General features: G+C 38.1%; 2 protein-coding genes across 5 annotated transcripts in view; one reads left to right on the top strand and one right to left on the bottom strand.

The window, feature by feature from the left end:
• Positions 1-19,158, top strand: part of LOC138761329 (leucine-rich repeat-containing protein 43-like) — a 39,496-nt gene extending 20,338 nt beyond the window's left edge. Inside the window, exons 4-12 of one of the 4 annotated variants that reach the window (XM_069933256.1) lie at positions 79-168; positions 645-883; positions 3,087-3,277; positions 5,932-6,054; positions 6,732-6,872; positions 9,332-9,415; positions 10,167-10,418; positions 11,701-11,809; positions 18,940-19,158. In XM_069933256.1, coding sequence (XP_069789357.1) covers positions 79-168; positions 645-883; positions 3,087-3,277; positions 5,932-6,054; positions 6,732-6,872; positions 9,332-9,415; positions 10,167-10,418; positions 11,701-11,809; positions 18,940-19,097 — 1,387 coding nt within the window. In that variant the 3' untranslated portion in view covers positions 19,098-19,158. The remainder of the gene's footprint in view (positions 1-78; positions 169-644; positions 884-3,086; positions 3,278-5,931; positions 6,055-6,731; positions 6,873-9,331; positions 9,416-10,166; positions 10,419-11,700; positions 11,810-18,939) is intronic. The other 3 variants (XM_069933253.1, XM_069933254.1, XM_069933255.1) reach the window with 3 other exon arrangements.
• LOC138761331 (diablo IAP-binding mitochondrial protein-like) overlaps positions 6,189-20,867 on the bottom strand; it is an 86,116-nt gene continuing 71,437 nt past the window's right edge. The window contains exon 6 of the mRNA XM_069933261.1: positions 6,189-6,385. Coding sequence (XP_069789362.1) covers positions 6,342-6,385 — 44 coding nt within the window. The 3' untranslated portion in view covers positions 6,189-6,341. The remainder of the gene's footprint in view (positions 6,386-20,867) is intronic.

Below are 20,867 nucleotides of genomic sequence, written 5' to 3'. Positions count from 1 at the left end.
CATGTCCACACAATGGTCAGAAAGTACACCAATGCCTCTCTTTTCTTTGGCATTCCCCCCCACCCCCCCCCCACCAAGTCCCTCAACGACTTCTACAGGTACACCACTAGATGGGTGGATCAGCATGCTATACAAGACACCCAAGATCAAAAGAAGCTGCAGAAGATGGTAATTTCAGCTCCGAACATCAGACAACTTCCCTCCTCTCCATCAGCACCATCGACTTCCCAGTGCCACAGAAAGGCCCATACTGAAAAATCCGTCCCAACCCAGTCACACTCCTTTCTCCTTCCACCCGTTGTGAGATCACGCACTAACAGGCTCAAAGATGGTTTCTTCCCCACAGTTGTCAGGCTCCTGACTGAACCTCACAATACTGATAGCATGCTGCCCTAAGTATATATGAAGTGACCCTTTCGCTGTCACTAGAATGTGCTCCACACATTAAACTTAGTGCTCCTTTATGCATGTCAGAGTTGACTTGCTAAGCTGCTCATGAAGGAATCCTTTCTCACTGCACCAAGGATAATGTGATGATAAATTGGAAAACTGAAATTAAAACTGAACAAAGAATAATTTATATTCTGAGTTTTTATTGTGATTCAATAATAACACTTGTTTGCTTTTTATCATTGGTAAAATAGGTCCAATCTAGTATCACTCGATTTGAGTTTTAATGACTTTGTCAATTTGCGGGATATTGTGGCTCATCTCACTTTGCTGCCAAAACTGAAGAACCTCATTCTTCAGGGCAATCCACTTGCCTTTCTTCCCAATTACCGGGGCTACCTCATAGACACTCTCAAGAACCTTTCTGCTCTGGATGATGTGTTGATATCCTCAGATGAAAGGCACATGTTTAACCTCATGTCTAAATATGATGGTAAGTATTTCAAGTCTCCTATCCTTTACTAGTTATTAGTGCTGAGTCCTTTGTTATATTTCTAAATCTATGCTATTGTTCTTCCACTGGGTTGACTTGAGACCAATGTTTGTGCTATTCAATATTTTAGTTGACATTAAATATTGATCCATGATTAAAGCTCATATGCACAGTTTCACCATCCATTAAATGAGCTTGCTTTTCTCACTGCCCTTGCTTTCACCTGATAATTTAGGGTGCCAGTTGATATCTAATTCATAGTTAAGATGATAGCAGAATGCTCTGTGCAAATTTCGATGCATTGTACAGAACGAGTGCCCGGTGCGATCGATGTCGTGACAGTTGCACAATGAGAAAACTCGACATCTGTAAACAGTCCTCTGAGACTTTGAAAAGAAAATGCTTAGAGCGAGCAACAAATCAAATTAGTATCAGAGCAGTGTCTATATCAGGCTTGGTCACATGATGTAAAACACGAAAGTGCAGATGCTGTGATTGATGTAAAAACACAATGAGCAAAATGTAGACAGGCTCTCATGATGAAGGGCTCAGGCCCGAAACGTTGGTTGGCTATATAAAGTACACTGTTTGACCCACTAAGTTTCTCCAGTGTTGTGTTTTCACTATTGGTCACATGGAGCATTGCAGAGGCCTGATCACACACATTATACAACTGTGAAGGTTAAAAGAAAAATGTGGAAAACTGAAACTATTTGAGAGTGTCAAAAATATCTTTCAGTGTTAAAAGCAACTATAGGTACTCCCTGACATACTGACATGTTCAATTCTGGATGGCCGGTCGTATCTTGGAATGGACGTTAGTCGGAATTGCGTACTTACCTTGTTCAGTCAGCGTCCCAAGGTCTGTAGGCTGGGCGCAGCCAACTTGATTCCTGTTTCCATGCGTGACTCTTTGGTTGGCACATGCGCAGTAGGTTCGCTTGCTAGAGTTCGGTTGGCACATGCGTGAGAGTTAAGCGCCCTGATGATATTGAATTCGAGCCCTTAACTTTCATGCATGCGCCAACCGAACTCCAATACATGCACCCACCATGCGTGTACCAACCAAAAACCCACCCATGCGTATAGGAATCAAGATGTCCCCGCCCAGCGTATGGACCCCAGGATACTGACGATCAGGCACATTTTGACTCTTGCATACCCTGTATCCCTGTAATACTTTGTCAAATACAACATAAACCACATAAATATTACATTTCTTCTCATTTAAAAAAATTAAAAAAATAGCCTGTTTACATTTTGCTCATTGTGTTTTTACGTCAATCACAGCATCTGCAGACTTTCCTGTTTTACATTATGTGACCAAGTCATATATGCGGATGGACATAAGTTGCATAGGTTGCAAGTCATGGAGTATCTGTTTTCATAACTGTATAGTGCCTCTTAACTTCACCTTGTCAGCCAATGAGTTGGAGGCAAAGCTTGACATAGGTTGATAGCACAGCAAACAACAACTTGTTTAAAGAAAAATAAAATGTTCAGATTCATATTCATAATTCAAATTCAGATTCAGATTTCAGGGTACACACATGACATTACATACAACCCTTTTTTTGTGGATGAGGCAGAATTCCCACTTACCGGTGGTGCAAAAAAATCTGAACACAGCCTATACATGTAAACAAATAAAGAACTGTAAATAGTTAACAAATGTAAACAAACTGACTGTGCAATACAGAGAGAATAACGTGCACAAATCAGAGTCCTTATATGAGTCCCTGATTGAATTTGTTGTTGAGGAGTCTGATGGTGGAGGGGTAGAATATAATCAAAACTTTTTTCAATAAAAAATAAAGCAATTTCTACAAAGTGGAGAATAGTAATGTTAAATGATGGCTATCAAATCAATTTTAGTCACTTTCACAGTATGGTTCCCACGATCAATGAACAGGTGAATTACCCCATCATTTCCATTTTGGCATAGGATAATGTAGTCACTATAAGCGGCCAGAAATGGCCTAAATGCTCTAATGTTCAATCTGCGTCTAATAAAGAAAGAAGAGCTTCACGAGGTCAAGCCCTACATCAGAATATCAACCAACCATTTCCTTCAGGCAGCCATTTTTTGGGATTTTACTTTAATTAAATCATAAAATCTATTTTTAAGGGTATATTTATATTTGTCAATGTAATAGCAAAGTGTGTGCTAATTCCTTTTCATCCATCAAATGTCATTCCCTAGAACTTAATGCTAATCTCGCTCGAGTAACAGTAAGTGTAGGAAATGTAACGGGCATTCCTAACTCCGTTGATCCTCTGGAGGAGCTACCCGAGTTTCCAATTGTCAAGAGGAGTTACTTCGTAACCTATGAGTTTCTTGAAGATCTACAAGACTTTAGCACGTTAAATAAAGAGGTCACCAACAAAAACAAGGTGAAGCAGTCAGCTCTTTCCTTCTCTTTTAATTTTTATTTCTCGTTCTTGAAAAAGAGGGTGAGTTTGATTATCACCCATCTTCTGTATGTTATAATATGAATGTCATGCTGTTTGACAAATCAGTAATAAGGATCTATGTTGGGGACATTGTGGAAATAATATTTCTCTTGTAGTTGTGGTCTGATTTAGGATACTTGCTTGACAAAGGTCAGGTAATAAATTTGGCAACCAAATATGTTAAAGGATATAGGGATAGTCAAGGTCAGCCAAAGATTAGCCTTGATCTCACTAAATATCGGACTACACATTCCAAAGGCTTGACCCCTGCCATCAAGAAGGACGCATCAGCAGGTGTGCGAGAGCATCATTCCAACAAGTTACCTATCGTACAACCATCTCATCCTGGTTACAACCTCCTCGCTGCTACTGTCAGGCACAAAGTAGGGAAATCTGACCTCTAGGTTTAAGAACAGTCTTTTTTAACATCTATCTTGCTCTTGAACCTCCCTTACTAGCCTGATCCTACATTACTCTCTTTCGATATTTTTATTAGTATCATCGTACAAATGTTACATAGGTACATGAGAATAAAATAGAGTATGAACAAATCTTATAGAATAATACAGATGGTATTGTAACCTATGTTACATTAAAAACTACTACTATTTTACTTATCTAACGCCTCCCAACAGAGGCTTTTAGCTTAACACGGACAGACCACTACTGATAATAAAAAAATAAGGTAACCAATGGGATCATTACATTGTATCATATGTTCTGGTTGTGTTCCTCTCTTTCCAATTTTTGGGAAGGAGTATTTAATACCTTGTCTTTAGTTGTTAACGTTACTTTGACTCCAAATCCTTTTCTCGCTCTCTTTGGAATAAGTGGGCCAACAGGTCCGATATCGACTGCTTCACAATCCCATGCAGTTGCCCTCGCCTCCATTATCACTAGAAGGGCCATCCTGATGAGATGGAAAGATGCTGGCCCTCCCACTCACGCTCAGTGGTTGTCCAATATGATGCCGTGTCTGACTTGGGGGAAAAATATTAGATGTTCCACTGCTGAAATTAATCTTAACTTTGTTTCTTTTTTTTTTAATTTTTTTATTTTTCACACTATAAACCACATTGATCAAGATACATACATTTTTCTTTTCAAATATATACAGTGTTATTTTTTTCCCCCCCTCCCCCTTCCCATCCCACCCTCCCTACCTCCCCTCCCATTCATTTAAAGTTCAGAATCTAAGATACATTAAACCCGTCAAACAATGTTGTTACTCAATAAAAATAAACAAGAAGTTCCACTGAGTCAATTCTTTTCATTTCCTTCTCCTTCTGTCATTTTAGGTGGTAGATGTCCCCGGTAGGTTTTCTCTATTGTGTTTCATGTATGGCTCCCATATTTGTTCAAATATTGTATTATTATTTCTTAAATTATATGTTATTTTTTCTAGTGGAATACATTTATTCATTTCTATATACCATTGTTGTATTCTCAAGTTATCTTCTAATTTCCAGGCTGACATAATACATTTTTGTGCTACAGCTAAGGCTATCCTAACAAATCTTTTTTGTGCACCATCCAAATCAAGTGCAAATTCTTTGTTTTTTTATGTTACTTAGGAGGAAGATCTCTGGGTTTTTTGGTATATTGCTTTTTGTGATTTTATTTAATATCTGGTTTAGATCTTCCCAAAATTTTTTCACTTTCTCACATGTCCAAATTGCATGAATTGTTGTTCCCATTTCCTTTTTACAGCGAAAACATCTGTCACTTACTGTTGGGTCCCATTTATTTAACTTTTGAGGTGTAATGTATAACCTGTGTATCCAGTTATATTGTATCATACGTAACCTCGTGTTTATTGTATTTCTCATAGTTCCAGAGTATTACTTCTCCCATGCTTCCTTCTTTATCTTTATGTTTAAATCTTGTTCCCATTTTTGTTTAGTTTTACCATTTGTTTCCTCATTCTCCTTTTCTTGCAGTTTAATATACATATTCGTTATAAATTTTTTGATTATCATTGTGTCTGTAATCACATATTCTTTATGGGGTTCTTTTCTCAATTATTTTCAAAATTGGTAAGATCCTACATTACTCCAGGAGCATCAAAAGAACTATTGAAACTTCACCTTTTTCTCTTGCACTCAATGAAACTGTGAATATCTATTTATCTATCCTTTTATTTTTATTATCTTTTTTTTTACTGCCATGGCATATTGTGGTAATTTAACGTACACTGTTGTAGTTGATGTGTCTTACATTCCTGTGTAGTTACAGCAAGTAAAAATTTCAGGGCATCTGTAGATTGCACTTCTGTATATGACAATAAACTCTCACTTCTTTGCCTAATCCATGGTTGGAAATGCATCCTTCCTTCCTGCTTTGACTCTGAATCCATATCCTGGAACTCGCCTTTAATGGCACCGGGGTAAAGGTTGGCGGTGATGCTCTCCACCACCTTCTCAAAGGCACTTAGCATGGGCAATAAATGCAGGCCTTGACAGTGACGGTGGCTCTTAAAAAAACCTAAAGCATAGGCTGGGGGATAAACCCCTTCCTTGTTTATTTTGTAGCTATCTTATATTAATTGTGCTTTTTTAAAAAAATAATTAACAATAGCATATACTTTTTCATAGATGGGCAACCAAAATAAAAACTCCTCCACTGCAATGCCAAGTAAGACCAGAACAATTTTGCCACAGGAAATCCCTTTCATGACTCCTGACATGGTCAACAACACTCCAAGAAAGCAGGAAATGGTTAACAGTGGTAAAATAAATATTAAAATACTTAAGGCAGTTATTCTGTCTGTATCAGTGTTGATGAAGGGTTCCAATCCGAAATGTCGACCATTCTCTATCTCCCACTGATGCTGTTTCAACGCACTTGAGTTCCTCCAGCAGTTTGTTCCAGATTCCAACATTCTGCGTCCCCTTTATTATGTCATCCTGTTTAATCAGAGCTTCCCCGAGATGATTTGCAGGTTACTCTTTGAAAAACCAGCAGGGTATAACAGGAACCGTCACATCAGTGCTTTTTTCCTGCTTTAATAGTGTAAATGTTTGAGTTTCTTGACACTGCCATTGAAATCTGCACATTGACAAACACATAGATTTTTGTAAAAACTGAAAACCAAATTAATTAAAATACCCTGCAAAGGCCACATCTATTTTCAATTGAACTTATGCCTTGAACAACATGAGGAAGTTGCCTGAGACTCCAAAATATCATGTCGTAAGGTTCTTCTCATGTCGAACCAAAGCCTTTATCCCACATGTCAAATTAAGTTCAATGAACCTTGTCAAAATCAAGAAGGTATCCAGGAGACAAAAAAGCCTGTAAAATCACACAAACCTATGTAAAATAAATTTGTGGGGTAAAGCAAGGTAATCTGCCACATAAAATTAAGGAGTTTTAAATTTGATTTTGTCTACAGTTGGTTACTCACAAGATACCTCTAAAGCCATGGGCAGATCCTGTTGTGTATAACTATACCAAGGAATTCAGTGTCATAGATCTGTATGCACTGAAGAAATTGCTCCAAAATGGTCTCACCATCAATGTAATTGAAGAAAAGGTAAACTTTGTTCATGATTACTAGTTGCTAATCCTGTTATGCGAACTGATATGATTGTTCCTTCAACGCAATTTTGTCTCTTTTACATTTTTTACTTCATTTTCGGCAAATGTAATCAAAGGTAGCAGGTGTTTGTGAGTTTCCGAGCGGACTGAATTCATCACAGAGATTATGAATCTCTAACGGTGTGGCTGAGATCTGCTGGCCATTTCCTGACTGTCTGTGAGTCTCGGTTCCTCCACCAACTGAGATCTGGCACAGAACTGAGAAGACCATGGATTTCCATAGTAAAAATTCAATGCTGGAGAAACTCAGCAGGTTAAACCGTGTACTAATATAGTAAGGATAAAGATACATTTCAGACTTTAGCCCTCGATCAAGGTATGAACAAAATGTATGCATGCAGGCACTCGTTGGCTATATATCTTTCGTTTCTATATAAAATAGACTGTTTGACCTGCTGAGTTTCTCCAGCATTGCGTTTTTACTTCAATCACTGTGTCTGCAGACTTTCGTGTTTTACCATGGATTTTCTTGGAAGTTGTAGGGCTGCACAAGGTTTTTATAGTGGGGTTAATGTTCATTCTACAGCGATAATTTTATTAATTGCATTTACACTTAAAAATTGTTTCTGAGCACCAGAGAGGTTCAGAAACATTTTAAAATGCAAGAGTTTGCAGAGCTTGGCAGGAGACTCAGCTGGGCATCTGAGGGTTTCACACTTGGGGTTTGGTTTAAAGCTGGAGTTTAGACTCTGTTATATTACTGTCACTCCATTCGGCTCCAGAACCAAGATCAGCCTTTCAGATTCAGAGGGAAGAAAAATCGAATATTGAGCCTTAAACAGGGGAGACTGTCATATTTCTGGCCTTCGGCAAATACAATTTCAAGTCTTTTTTTTGACTGGGGCTGAGAGATATTCTCCAGGTCAATCTTCAGCTGAAGCTATACTTTTACATCTTGACGAAGGGTTGTGACCTGAACAGTCCATTCATTTTCCCCCATGGAGACTGATCGACCCAGCAGATTGCTTTGTGCTCCAGATTCCAGCATCCGCAAGTCACTCGTGTGTATCCATGCCTCTACAAGGTGTTAACATCAGAGAACTAAATGAAGTCGCACTCAAATTAAAACAGAGAGAGCAGGAGAACTCAGCAGGTCAGGCAGATGTGGGAAGAGAAAAAGAGTTAATATCTCAGATTGAAGAGCCTTTTGTTTTTGAAAATGTTATTTACTGAATCATGATGCAAATGTTAAAACATACAATTAATGAATAAAACTTAAAAAACATACACAAAGTACATGCATGATACTTTAAAACTAATCCCCTACAACCCTCCACCCCCTTCCCTAACCCACCCACCCCAACCACCCCCCCCCATCTACCCCAAAAGAAAAAAAGAAAGAAAGAGAAGATCACATAACATCGAAATTCATCAGTTAATTACCATGCTTTGGAGCCACACCACCACTGTGCGGTGAGGGGATTTAAAAATTCAACCCCATATAATCCAAATACGAGCTCCAAGTTTTACAATAAAATAGATAATTATCAAGTAAATTATATGTTATCTTTTCCAACGGAATACAAGACTTCAACTCCATATGCCATCTCTGGATACTGTAAGGTAAAACATCATGAGATGGGAATGTGTAGGGAGTTACCCTGTACAGGGCAGTAACAAGAAGGGGAGGTGTCCTTGTACTCCTGTTAGGTAAAACATCATGAGATGGGACCGGAGAAGGAGTCACCCAGTACTAAGGAGTAACAGAATGCATCCTTGTACTTACAAGATAAGAGAGACATTGATGGATTGAGAGGCAGGAAGCTAGCAGGGAAAGGATAGCAACAGTTTTAGTCATTGGACAAGTAATGATATGATGATGTTCTAAGCACATATCCAAGGGTATAAAAAATCACCATTTTGCTGATAACGGCAGAATGCATTCTCCGACTAACTTTGTTAGTCGCAAGTGTTACAATCCGGTAATAAAGAACAAAGAACCCTGATTTCGACTCAGCCTGGTGTTTGTCTCACTCATTCATGAACAAAGCAGACCTAACAATACTTAAATCAGTTTCCTTTTTCCAAACATTTTCTGGCCACAGCTAATTCCAATCTCAAATAAGCAATTTGAAATCTATTTAATCTTAACCCTAAACTTAGCCTCTTAATATTACCCAACAAAAATACCAAAGGATCTAATGAAATTTTCACTTTCAAGATAACTAAAAATTCCTTAAGTTTATTCCAAAAAGGTTTACTGTTTCACATGATTGAAGAGCCTTTGTCGGAACATTTTAAAATTTTATTTAAGAAAACCAGCACCTGCAGTTTTTGATTTCCTTTGAACCCTTTAAACTTTACCTCAAATGACTGCTTGTTGTTGCTTTGTTCTAACTCTTTGGATTGTATGTCAATTGTTTCATTTCCTGAAACCTGCCTTTGTTATTTTAGATTCTCTCGTGGCCAGTCGAGAGTCCGGAAATTTCTATGGAAGCTTCCATAAAAGAGAAGAGGAAAGATCGAGATTCTGCAAAGGTGGTATAACCAATGGCAGATGTGCACTGCTGGGTAAATCAGAGGGTTCCTTCAGACCTGCTAGCTGATCGCCACTCTTTAACCAAATGAGCTCAGCTGAGAGTGACACAAGGAACCCAAAATGAAAGAAGCAGCTCAATCTGGGGTTAAATACAAAAAAAACCTGCTTTGCATTTCTCATAGTTTCAAGGTCAACCTAAAAAAATTGCATTGAAAACATTCTTTTGAAGTTCAGTCTCTGTGGTCCTGCAGAAAAAGGTCGGCCAGTTTTGCAGAGCAAATTTGCATAAATGGCAGTGTGATATTGACCAGGTCATCTGGTTTAGTGATGTGGAGGGAAGAATAAATGACATGGATTCCAGGTACAACTCATTCCTGGCTTCTCTCTAGTATTTGCTATGGCTTCTTTGCAACTGCCCGAGAGAGCATATGAGACCTCGCTTTTAACATTGTAACTAAAAGTGAAAGATGAAGACATTTTCCAATTACCTACTTTGGTCTTTTCCCCCACTTAGAAATCCTGTGAATATTGAGCAACCATGAGATGAGGGGTGGGGGGGGGGCGGTGAGTGCAGCAATACTGCAGGTTGTGTGACGAGCCTTGGGTGTCATCTGTGAGCTGACTGGTATCAGTGTTCATATCCAGTACCAATCTAATGTGGCAATTACTAAATAAGTGTAAAACTTTCTGCTGCTTTTTTGTTGTTTGCGAATGTTGATCTGAAATGTCTGTCTGTTGAGGAGGAATTAGGGAGGTAAAGCCAGTGCCAAAGATCAGAAGAACAAAGACAGAGCCAAGGATAAGAAGGGCAAAGACAGCACCGAGGATAAGAAGAAACTACCTACTGTATTTCGAAGTGAGGCACCCGTTGAGAGAATACTAGGGACATTCCATGTCGATCTGAACTCCATTTTAACAGGAAATCATGTGTTTCAAATGGTTTGTGATTTAGGAATTCCTGAAAATGAACCAAAACCAAAATCGCCAACTCTAGATGTTAAGGTAATATACTAACACACTAAGGTAAACTACTAATGTCTTGTAAACTTTTGAGAATCATTATAAGATATAATTCATTGTTCTGTTTGCTTTATTGAAGATATTGGATATAGGCTATATTTCATTAGGACAATGAATAAAGGCCTATCTTCAATACATTGAACCTTAAGATCCAATCGGATCCTTTCTCTTCCCCTGGGATCATTAGATGTGTATTCCTCATGGGATTCATTTCACCAAGAAGGAACACATTGTATACTTTAGGAATATTTTTTTCTCATCTCCATACTTTACCAATCTAAAAATGTTGTTAAGCATTGAAGAATTTAGACGAGAGAGGGAGAGAGAATTGAGGCAAGAGAGGAGATAAAAAAAATTGGAAGGAGAGTATGAAAGAATGTGTGTGTACATTTGAGCGAGTGTGTATGTGTGTGTGTGTGCGCATGTATGTGTGCGCTCACGTGTGTGCATGCATGCATGTGCGTGTGTGTATGTGTGGGTGGGTGCACGCATGCATTGATATTCTTTGCAATTAGTTTCCAATAGCTCTAAGTTGCTTCCTTCAATTTGCTTTATTTAAACATGTATGAGAAGGTCATTGTTTATGAGGCACGAGGTAATGTTGCAGCTATACAAGACCTTAGTTAGACCCCACTTGGAATATTGTGAACAGTTCTGGTTATCTAATTACATGAAAGATGTGGATGGTACAGAGAGGGTGCAGAGGAGATTTACAAGGATGTTGTCTGGATTGGAGAGCATGCCTTATGAGGATGGGTTGAGTGGACTTGGTCTTTTCTCCTTGGAGTGATGGAGGATGAGTGGTGACCTGATTGAAGTGTACAAGATGATGAGAGGTATTGATCATGTGGATGGTCAGTCCCAGGGCTAAAATGGCTAACACAAGGGGGCATAGTTTTAAGGTACAGGGGAATGTAAGAGGTAGGTTTCTCGCACAGAGTGGTGGGTCCTTGGAATGTACTGCCAGCAACTATGGTTGAGGCAGGTACATAGGAATTTTTAAGAACCTAATAGATAGGTACATGGAACTGAGAAAAAAAATGGAGGGTTATGCGTTAGGAAAGGTTTAGGTTGCTGCAGAATAGGTTATTAGATCAGCACAACACTGTGGACTGAAAGGGCCTGTGCTGTGCTGTAATTTCTACGTTCTATGTTCATGTTGCTCCCAGTTAGTTTTAACAATATATTATTTGCGTCATCTTGGCAACAAATAGAACAATAAAAATCACTTCAACTTTATTTTTACAAAGCTGTATTATTCTAGGAATCCAAAAGAAGAAAAAGCGCAAAGAAAAAAGATGACAGGAGTTCAAAAGCTGAAAAAGGCAGCGAGATGAAGCCCAAAAGTAAATTAAAAGACAAACAGGACAGCAGTAAGTGCAACTGTGGCATTTTGGTGCAGCCAAGTATTTAAATAACACCACTTATCCTGATGTTTTATGTATAACTGATGGTATTATTTTTATGGAATATGCCTTCTATCTTATGCCAGGCAAAAGTTAGTATAGCATACATGTTGCATTTTTAATATATTATGACATAACAAAAGGAACCTTGTACTATTCAATAAATCAGTAGTTATTGCATTGAAAAGCCACCAAAAAGAAGAAAAGAAACTGGTAAAATTCTTTGTCATGATTCTGTGGAATACATCTCATTGAAAGGCTCGTGAACCACATAATGCATGTTATTGTTATTTTTAATTATAATTTTTTATTTTTCACACTGTGAACCATATCAACCAAAATATATACAAACACTTCTTATTAAATATACACAGTGGCATTTTCTCCCTTTTTCCCCCCTACCCTCCCTCCTCCCTTCCCACCCCCTCCAAAACCAATAAATATTCAACATATACAATACAATAAACCCATTAAACAATGTCATCACACAATTAAAAATAAACAAGAAAAAGATGTCATCTACTTTTACACACTGGATCAAGTCGTTTTGACTTCTTATCATTTTAGGGGGTGGAGGTCCGAGGCAAGCCCTCTCTGTTATGTTCCATGTATGGACTTTATTTTTTTAAATTATATGTTATATTTCCCAATGGAATACATTTATACATTTATTCATTTCCATGTACCATTGCTGTACTCTCAGGCTCTCTTCCATTTTCCAAGTTGACATCATACATTTTTTTGCTACAGCTAAGGCTATCATAATAAATCTTTTTTGTGCTTTATCCAATTTGAGGCCTAATTCCTTACTTCTTATATTACTTAGAAGAATGGATTTTTTGGTATGTGGCTTTTTGTGATTTTATTTAATATCTGATTTAGATCTTCCCAAAACATTATCACTTTCTCACATGCCCAAATTGAATGTACTGTTGTTCCCTTTTCCTTCTTACAGTGAAAACATCTATCTGATAATGTTGGATACCATTCTTTTAACTTTTAAGGCGTGATATAACCTGTGTAACCAATTATACTGTATCATGCGTAACCTTGTGTTTATTATTATCTTCATAGTTCCAGAACATAACTTTTCCCATGTTTCATTTTTTATCTTTATGCTTAAATCCTTTTCCCAATTTTGTTTATGTTTATAGCTTATTTCATAATTTTCCTTATCTTGCAGCTTAATGTACATGTTTGTTATAAATCTTTTAATTATCATTGTGTCTGTAATCACATATTCAAAGCTGTTTCCTTCTGGTAATCTCAGTTTCCCAATTTATCCTTTAAGTAGGTTTTCAGTTGATGATATGCAAACATTGTACCATGAGTTATTCCATATTTGTACTTCAACTGTTCAAATGTTAATAAATTATTTCCCAAAAAACAATTTTCTATTCTTTTGATTTCTCTCCCATTCTCTAAAGGAAAGGTTATCTATTGTAAAAGGGATTAGTGGATTTTGTGTCAATAACAATTTTGGTATTTGGTAATTCGTTTTTTTCCTTTCTAAGTGGATCTTCTTCCATGTATTAAGTAAATGATGCAATACTGGTGAGCTTTTATATTGCACCAGCTTTTCATCCCACTTATAAAGTATATGTTCTGGTATCTTCTCCCCTATTTTATCTATTTCTATCTTAGTCCAATCTGGTTTTTCCCTTGTCTTGTAAAAATCTGATAAATACCTTAATGTGCGGTTCTATAATAATTTTTAAAGTTTGGTAGCTGCAAACCACCTTGGTTGTACCTCTCTGTTAATTTATCTAACGCTATCCTCAGTTTCTCCCCTTTCCATAAGAATTTCCTTATTATTCTCTTTAGTTCCTTAAAGAATTTCTCTATTTAGGGAATTGGCAACAATTGAAATAAGAATTGTATCCTTGGGAAGACATTCATTTTATTGCAATTTACCTTCCCTATCAACATTAGCGGTAATTCTTTCCAATATTCTAAGTCTTCCTTCGATTTCTTTATTAGTGGCTGATAATTTAGTTTGTACAGGTGGCTAAAGTTATTATCTAACCTAATACCTAGGTATCTGATTGCTTGTGTTTGCCATTAAAATGGTGATTCTTTTTTTAAATTCTGTATAATCCGCATTACTCATTGGCATCACTTCACTTTTATTTGTGTTGATCTTGTACCCTGATATTTCTCCATACGCCTTCAATTTCTTATGTAATTCTTTGATTGATATTTCTGGTTCTGTTAAGTATACTATGATGTAATCTACAATAAACTGATTTTATACTCCTCCTTTATTTTAATCCCTTTTATTTTATTTTCTGTTCTTATCAGTTCTGCCAATGATTCTATTGCTAAAGCGAACAGTGAGGGAGATAGTGGACATCCCTGTCTAGTTAACCTACTTAATTTAAATTGGTTCGATACATATCCATTTACTGCTACCTTCGCCAATGGTCCATTATATAATGCTTTAATCCAATTAATATATTTTTCTGGTAGATTGAACCTCTGTAATACTTTAAATAAATAATTCCATTCTACTCTGTCAAAGGCTTTTTCTGAGTCTAAAGCAACAGTCACTGTTGGCTTCTCATTTCCTTGAAGTGACTGATTTAAATTAATAAGTTTACAGACATTATCCGCTGTTCGTCTTTTCTTATTAAATCCAGTTTGATCTTGTTTTACTATTTTGGTACACAATCAGCCAATCTGTATGTAAATAATTTCGCTATTATCTTATAATCTGAATTAAATAGAGATATTGGTCTATATGATGCTGGTGTTAATGCATCCTTCCCCGTCTTTGGTATTACTGTAGTTATTGCTATCTTACATGAATCTGGCAAGTTTTGTGTTTCTTCTATCTGATTCATTACTTCCAGGAGAGGAGGAATTAATAACTCTTTAAATGTTTTATAGAATTCTATTGGGAATCCATCCTCTCCAGGCATTTTATTGTTCTGCAGCTTTTTTAATATACCCTGTACTTCCTCTATTTCAAATGGTTTTATCAGTTTGTTTTGTTCCTCTTCTTGCAATTTCAGCAGTTCAATTTTAGCTAAAAACTCTTCTACTTTATCATCTTTCCTCTCGATCTCAGTTTGGTATAATTGTTCATGAAATTCCTTAAAGTTTTCATAATTTCTCTATTGTGTTATATGTAAGATGCCAATACAGTTCTTTTAGCTTGTTCTGTTTTAAGTTGCCAGGCTTTTTTTAAGTGTTTTTTTCTCCCAGTTCGTAATACTTTTGCTTTATTTTCATTATGTCCTTCTCCAACTTATAGTTTATAATGTTTCGTATTTTATTTTTTTGTCTGCCAATTCTCTTCTTTTTGTTATATCATCCCTTTTTGCTAATTCCTTTTCTGTACTTACTATCTCCCTTTCGAACTGCACATTTCCCGATTGTAGTCCTTTTTCATCTTAGTTACATAACTAAGTCTCTTTTAATTTATGTTCCATTTCAGTTAGATGCATTTCCTGCACAAATGCTACATCTATTTTTTCAGTAAATTTAATAGCCTCTTCCTTTTAATTTGGTTATGTATTCCATTTCTGTTTATAATCATATAGTTCAACATGTCCATCTCACATCCTGTTTACACCTCATTTCCGCTTCCTCACCACCTCCATCCCCCTGTTCCCCATTTTCATCTCTCAGTTTTCCCTTTTAAAATTCAATGTATGACAATACATTTAAAACATAAAATACTCCAACAACTCCCACATCCAATATTATCTTAACCCCAAATACCCTGCCCCCCGCTCTGAGTTGCTCCTTATCCCTTGCCAGGCAACCACAACTCCCCTTTCCATTTGGATTGCAATGCTGCTTTCAAGCGTCAACGGATTTCGCAGTGACGGTTATACTCTTCCCCCCACCAACCCCCCCAGAAAACATTTTTTTTTACACATATAACAAAGTTCTTCCTTTTTTTCCCCTTACTTCCTTTCTTCCCTTCTCTTTCCCTTCTTTAGTTCTTTACATATAATACTTTATCACCTTTCTTCATTCTTATTACATCTCTTCATCTCTCTTTATGTCCTGCAAGCATTCTGCAAATTCTTGTGCTTCCTCCAGATCTGAGAACAGTCTGTTTTGCTCCCCAGGGACAATATTTTAAGCACCGCTGGATGTCTTAACATGAATTTATAACCTTTTTTTGCTGTTTTAAATTCCTTCCTCTTCTTTAAGAGTTCAAAACTTATGTCTGGGTAAAAAAATATTTTTTGGCCATTGTATTCCAATGGTTTATTGTCTTCTCTAATTTAATTCCTTGACTGCTCCATTATATTTTCTCTTGTCATATATCTCAAATCTTTTACTAAAATGGATCTTGGTTTTTGATGTGTTTGTGGTTTTGGAGCTGGAGCTCTGTGTCCCCTTTCTATTTCCATTCCTTCCTGCATTTCTGTCGTTCCCATGACCTTCAGGATCCATCCTTTTATAAATTCCTTCATATCTGTGCCTTCTTCATCTTCCTTCAGGCCCACTATTTTTATGTTGTTTCGCCTACTATAATTTTCCAACATATCAATTTTCTGAGATAACAACTCTTGTGTCTCTTTAATTTTTTTATCATTTTCTTCCAATTTTCCTCTTGTCATTTACTTCCATTTCTACAGCCATTTCTTGTTCTTCCACATTTTCTACTCTTTTCCCTATTTCTGTCATGACTAGCTCTAATCTTTGCATTTATCTTCTGTTCTTTTCATTTTTCTTTTAATTGCACTAAATTCTAATGACAACCATTCTTTTAATGCTCTCATTTGTTCTTCAAAAAAAGCTTTATCTATGTTTTGTCCAACTGTTGTACCTTCTATTTCTCTGTGAAGATCTTGGTCTTCTTCTTCCTTTTCTTCTGTGTCTGTACCTGTGTTTGTTTCTTCTTCTCTTCTTTGTATCTGTGTCTCTTCTGATTTTTATGATGAGTTGCTTGTCTCACTTTGTCGGGTCTCTTCTTGCTTGGCCTCTTGCTTTGGTCCTCCCCTTCTGGGCTGCTCACCTGTCGAGCCTCCCGTTGCTGCTCCTCTTGCCATTCACCCCGTCGACTTTCTTTCTCACCTGGTACTTCACTCCCTCTCCTGCCGCTTTCCTCATCTTCCAGCTGAGAGCCCTGGTGTCGGGCATCCCTCAGCTGGTCGCGCTGTTGTTGTCCGCTCCTCTGCTGAGCCCCCCTCCCATCGGTGTTTTCCTTTACCTTAGACTGAGCACTGCTCATGCACGACTCCTCCTTTGGTTCAGAGAGCCATTTTTGCAGTCCACAGGGCCGACGCCAACCTCGGCACCACGGCTCCCTGTTCCTTCGTGCAGGTAAGGCCTTCTCTTTTCTTTTACAGCATCTTTTCTTTTTTCCCATTGTTTTTACTTTTTCTTTCTTAGGTGCCATCTTCTTTCTCTTCTCTGAAACTTTATCTTTTATTTCTTATATTTTATATTTATTGAACTTTGTCTTTTCTTAACTTTTTTTCTTCTTTTCTGGAGAGGGTTGGTTTTACCCTACCGGCCACTACTCCATCACGTGACTCCTCTCCCGTAATGCATGTTATTGTTGAGAGATGAAAAGATGGGTTGCACTGCACATTTTGCAGCTCGATGCAGATTAGGAATTTAATAATATTAGTTTAAGCCCATTTATCTTCTTGTTCCAGAAGATAGTGACTGATGATTTGCATCAGCATCATCTTGCAGCACGAACTTCAGATCCCTTTATTCCCTTAATTTCTAAAAGCCTATTGATCGATGTCCTGACTGTATAATTTGGCTGACTGCCCTTGAGGAGGGCAACAAAATGCACAAATCCACTTCATGATGTAAAAGCTCTTCAAATAATGTAAAATGTTACCCCTCATTCTTCTCCTCTCGAGAGAAAAGAGGACCCAGCCTCATAATAACAAGTGCTCCATGGCCGATAATTTCCTCATAAATGTTTTTTGAACTTTTTCCAGTTTAATGGCATTGTCCTATAGATGGGTGATTAGAACTGCACACAATAAATCCAGGTGATCTCACCAACATCTTGTGCATGATGTCCCAACTCTATGGTCATTGATTGCCCTGGCTGACGAAGGCAGGAGAGCTGAACACCTTATTCACCATCCTGTCTACCTGTGTCTCCACGACAAAGGACAGAAGTTGAAATTTGCAGTCAAGTTTCTGACAAAGGCATTAGAGCAATAACAGCTAATTACATTACAAGTAACTGGGCAATAGTTGGTATAAATGGTGTCCAGCATACAGAATTCCTAAAATGTCTTCAGGACAAAAGGTTAGTCAAGTTGTAGTAAGCCCAGCAAATGAAGAGGCAATTCCAGATTTAGTGTTCAGGGATAAAGCCTAATGTACAATTGGAAGGAATGGCAGTGTTTTGGTGCATGTGATTGGTTGGATATATATTCAGGCTATGAAGCTTTCTGGAAGGTGGAATTGGTCTGTGTAGTTCTTTAGTGACCATGGGCTGAATATTCCCCTGTGTTGTACATTTTATGGTTTGTAAAATTTTATGTATTGTCACAAAATAAATATGATATTCTTCCTTTTGTCCGCCCCTAACAATAGGAAAAAGAGAAGCAAATGAGAGGCCCTTCAGTGATCCTGAGTGTCCGTGAATTTACCTCCAGCACCTCCCGCAGCTTCTGCAGCCACACAGGCTCCAGTTCAAACCATCAACAACCCGAGTCCCAGATCTAAACCTTCAGCGCCTGAGACCCTTCACAAGCCCTTCATGCCCTCGGCATCTGGTTCTCGTGAGTCAGTCTTCAGTAGCCAGCACCCTGAGTGAGTCCTTCAGCCATGGAGCTCCTCACTGGTCCACTGATAGGATTGCCATCCTATTGGATCATCTCTTATACTTTTCCTTCTCAATGTGGGATGTTTCTCCCACCCCCGCCCCCTCCCCTGGCTGGTTTCTGGTGCCCTGCACCAGTGCACTGCTCCCCTGAGTGTGCAAACCCTCATGGTACTCTGCCAAGCACTGGCACTGCCATCTTGAGCACAGACCCTGGAGGTTGCAAGATTGTAGCCTGTAGAAGGTTGCCCATAGCGATCATAAATTGTACAATCCAGCAAGTCTATGCTCTCGAAATTCAGGATGCTCAGTTTGAGCTTTCCATTTTTTTTTTCAGGGAAAAATAAAAACAATGATCCAGAAGTTTTGGAAGAAGATGTGCCAAGACACCTCTTTGTTGAGTTTAAGTTACAGTTTCAGCGATGGTCCTCCACAGGAGAAGCATGGGAAGAAATAAACATAAATGATTCGACAGTCATTTTTGTCAAACTCTAACTGTGCAATTCAACAATATAAATAACAACCTTTACTTCAAATCTCCCAATTGCATTTCATAATTATTTTTATGGTGAGGTTGTATAAGAAATTGGTGAGGCCAAATTTGGAGTTTTGCATGCAGTTCTGGTCGTCCAACTACAGGAAGGATATCAGTAAGATTGAAAGAGGGCAGAGATTTACTTGGATGTGGCCGGGTCTTCAGGAGTTGAGATACAGGGAAAGATTAAACAGGGTAGGACTTTATTCCTTGAAGCATAGAAGAATGAGGGGAGATTTGATAAAGGTTCACAAAATTGTGAGGGGTATAGATAGAGTAAATGCAAATAGTCTCCATTTAGATTAGGAGAGATAAATACAAGAGGACATGGCCATGGGGTGAAAGGGGAAAGGTCTAGGGGGAACATTGAGGGAACCTCTGCACTCAGAGAGTGGTGGGAGTGTGAACTGAGCTGCCATCTGACATGGTAAATGCGGGCTCTGCGCTTAAGTTTTAAGAATAAATTGGATGGGAGAGGTCTGGAAGGTTATGGAATGAGAGCAGGTCAGTGGGACTAGAGGAATGACATTTTAGGACAGACTAAAAGGGCTGAATAGCCTGTTTTCTGTGCTGTAGTGTTCTATGGTTCTAAGATACTATTTTATTCGATAAGTTTCAGTTGCTATTACTTTAGTGTGTGGAAATCTTCATCGGTATTATCTGGTTCCCAGTTCATTGGAAGTCCTGCAATGGTCAAATCATAACATAACATAACATAACAATTTACAGCATGGAAACAGGCCATTAGGCCCTTCTAGTCCGCACCGAACCAAACACCCCTCTCTAGTCCCACCTCCCTGCACAATGCCCATAACCCTCCATCTTCTTCTCATCCATATACCTGTCCAACCTTTTCTTAAATAATACAATTGACTCCGCTGCCACTATTTCTCCTGGAAGCTCATTCCACACGTCTACCACTCTCTGAGTAAAGAAGTTCCCCCTCATGTTACCTCTAATCCTCTGCCCTTTAATTCTTAACTCATGTCCTCTTGTTTTAATCTTTCCTCCTCTTAATGGAAATAGTCTATCCACATCCACTCTGTCTATCCCTTTCATAATCTTAAATACTTCTATCAAATCCCCTCTCAACCTTCTACGCTCCAAAGAATAAAGACCTAATCTGTCCAATCTCTCCCTATACTCTAGATGCTTAAACCCAGGTAACATTCTGGTAAACCTTCTCTGCACTCTCTCCACTCTGTTTATATCCTTCCTATAATTAGGCGACCAGAACTGCACACAGAACTCCAAATTAGGCCGCACCAACGTCTTATACAGTCTCAACATCACCTCCCAACTCCTATATTCCATGCAATGATTGATAAAGGCCAGCATACTAAAAGCCTTCTTCACCACCCTATTCACGTGAGTTTCTACCTTCAGAGAACGATGTACCATTACTCCTAAATCTTTCTGCTCTTCTGTATTCATCAATGCTCTCCCATTTACCACGTATGTCCTGTTCATGGGCACTCGGAATAGCTCAACTCTAATGACAGTCAGTAATTCCAATCAGAACGCAGATTTTTATTTGCCTTGGTTCAAGTGTTTTCAAAATCAGGCATAAAATGAGTACTTATGTTTGCGGTGAAGCTATAAACAGGAAAACGTAAATGTCACTTTCAATTCTGTGACCTGATTTTTGCATCTCAGTTTATTGGAGTGAAACGCGAAAGTCTGCAGATGCTGTGATTGTAACAAAAACACAAAACCAGAAAGGCATGGAT

Source organism: Narcine bancroftii, chromosome 4 (genome assembly GCF_036971445.1).
Source record: "Narcine bancroftii isolate sNarBan1 chromosome 4, sNarBan1.hap1, whole genome shotgun sequence".
NCBI lineage: Eukaryota > Metazoa > Chordata > Chondrichthyes > Torpediniformes > Narcinidae > Narcine > Narcine bancroftii.
Note: the sequence above shows the minus strand (reverse complement) of the source record. Positions and strands in the feature narration are given on the sequence as shown.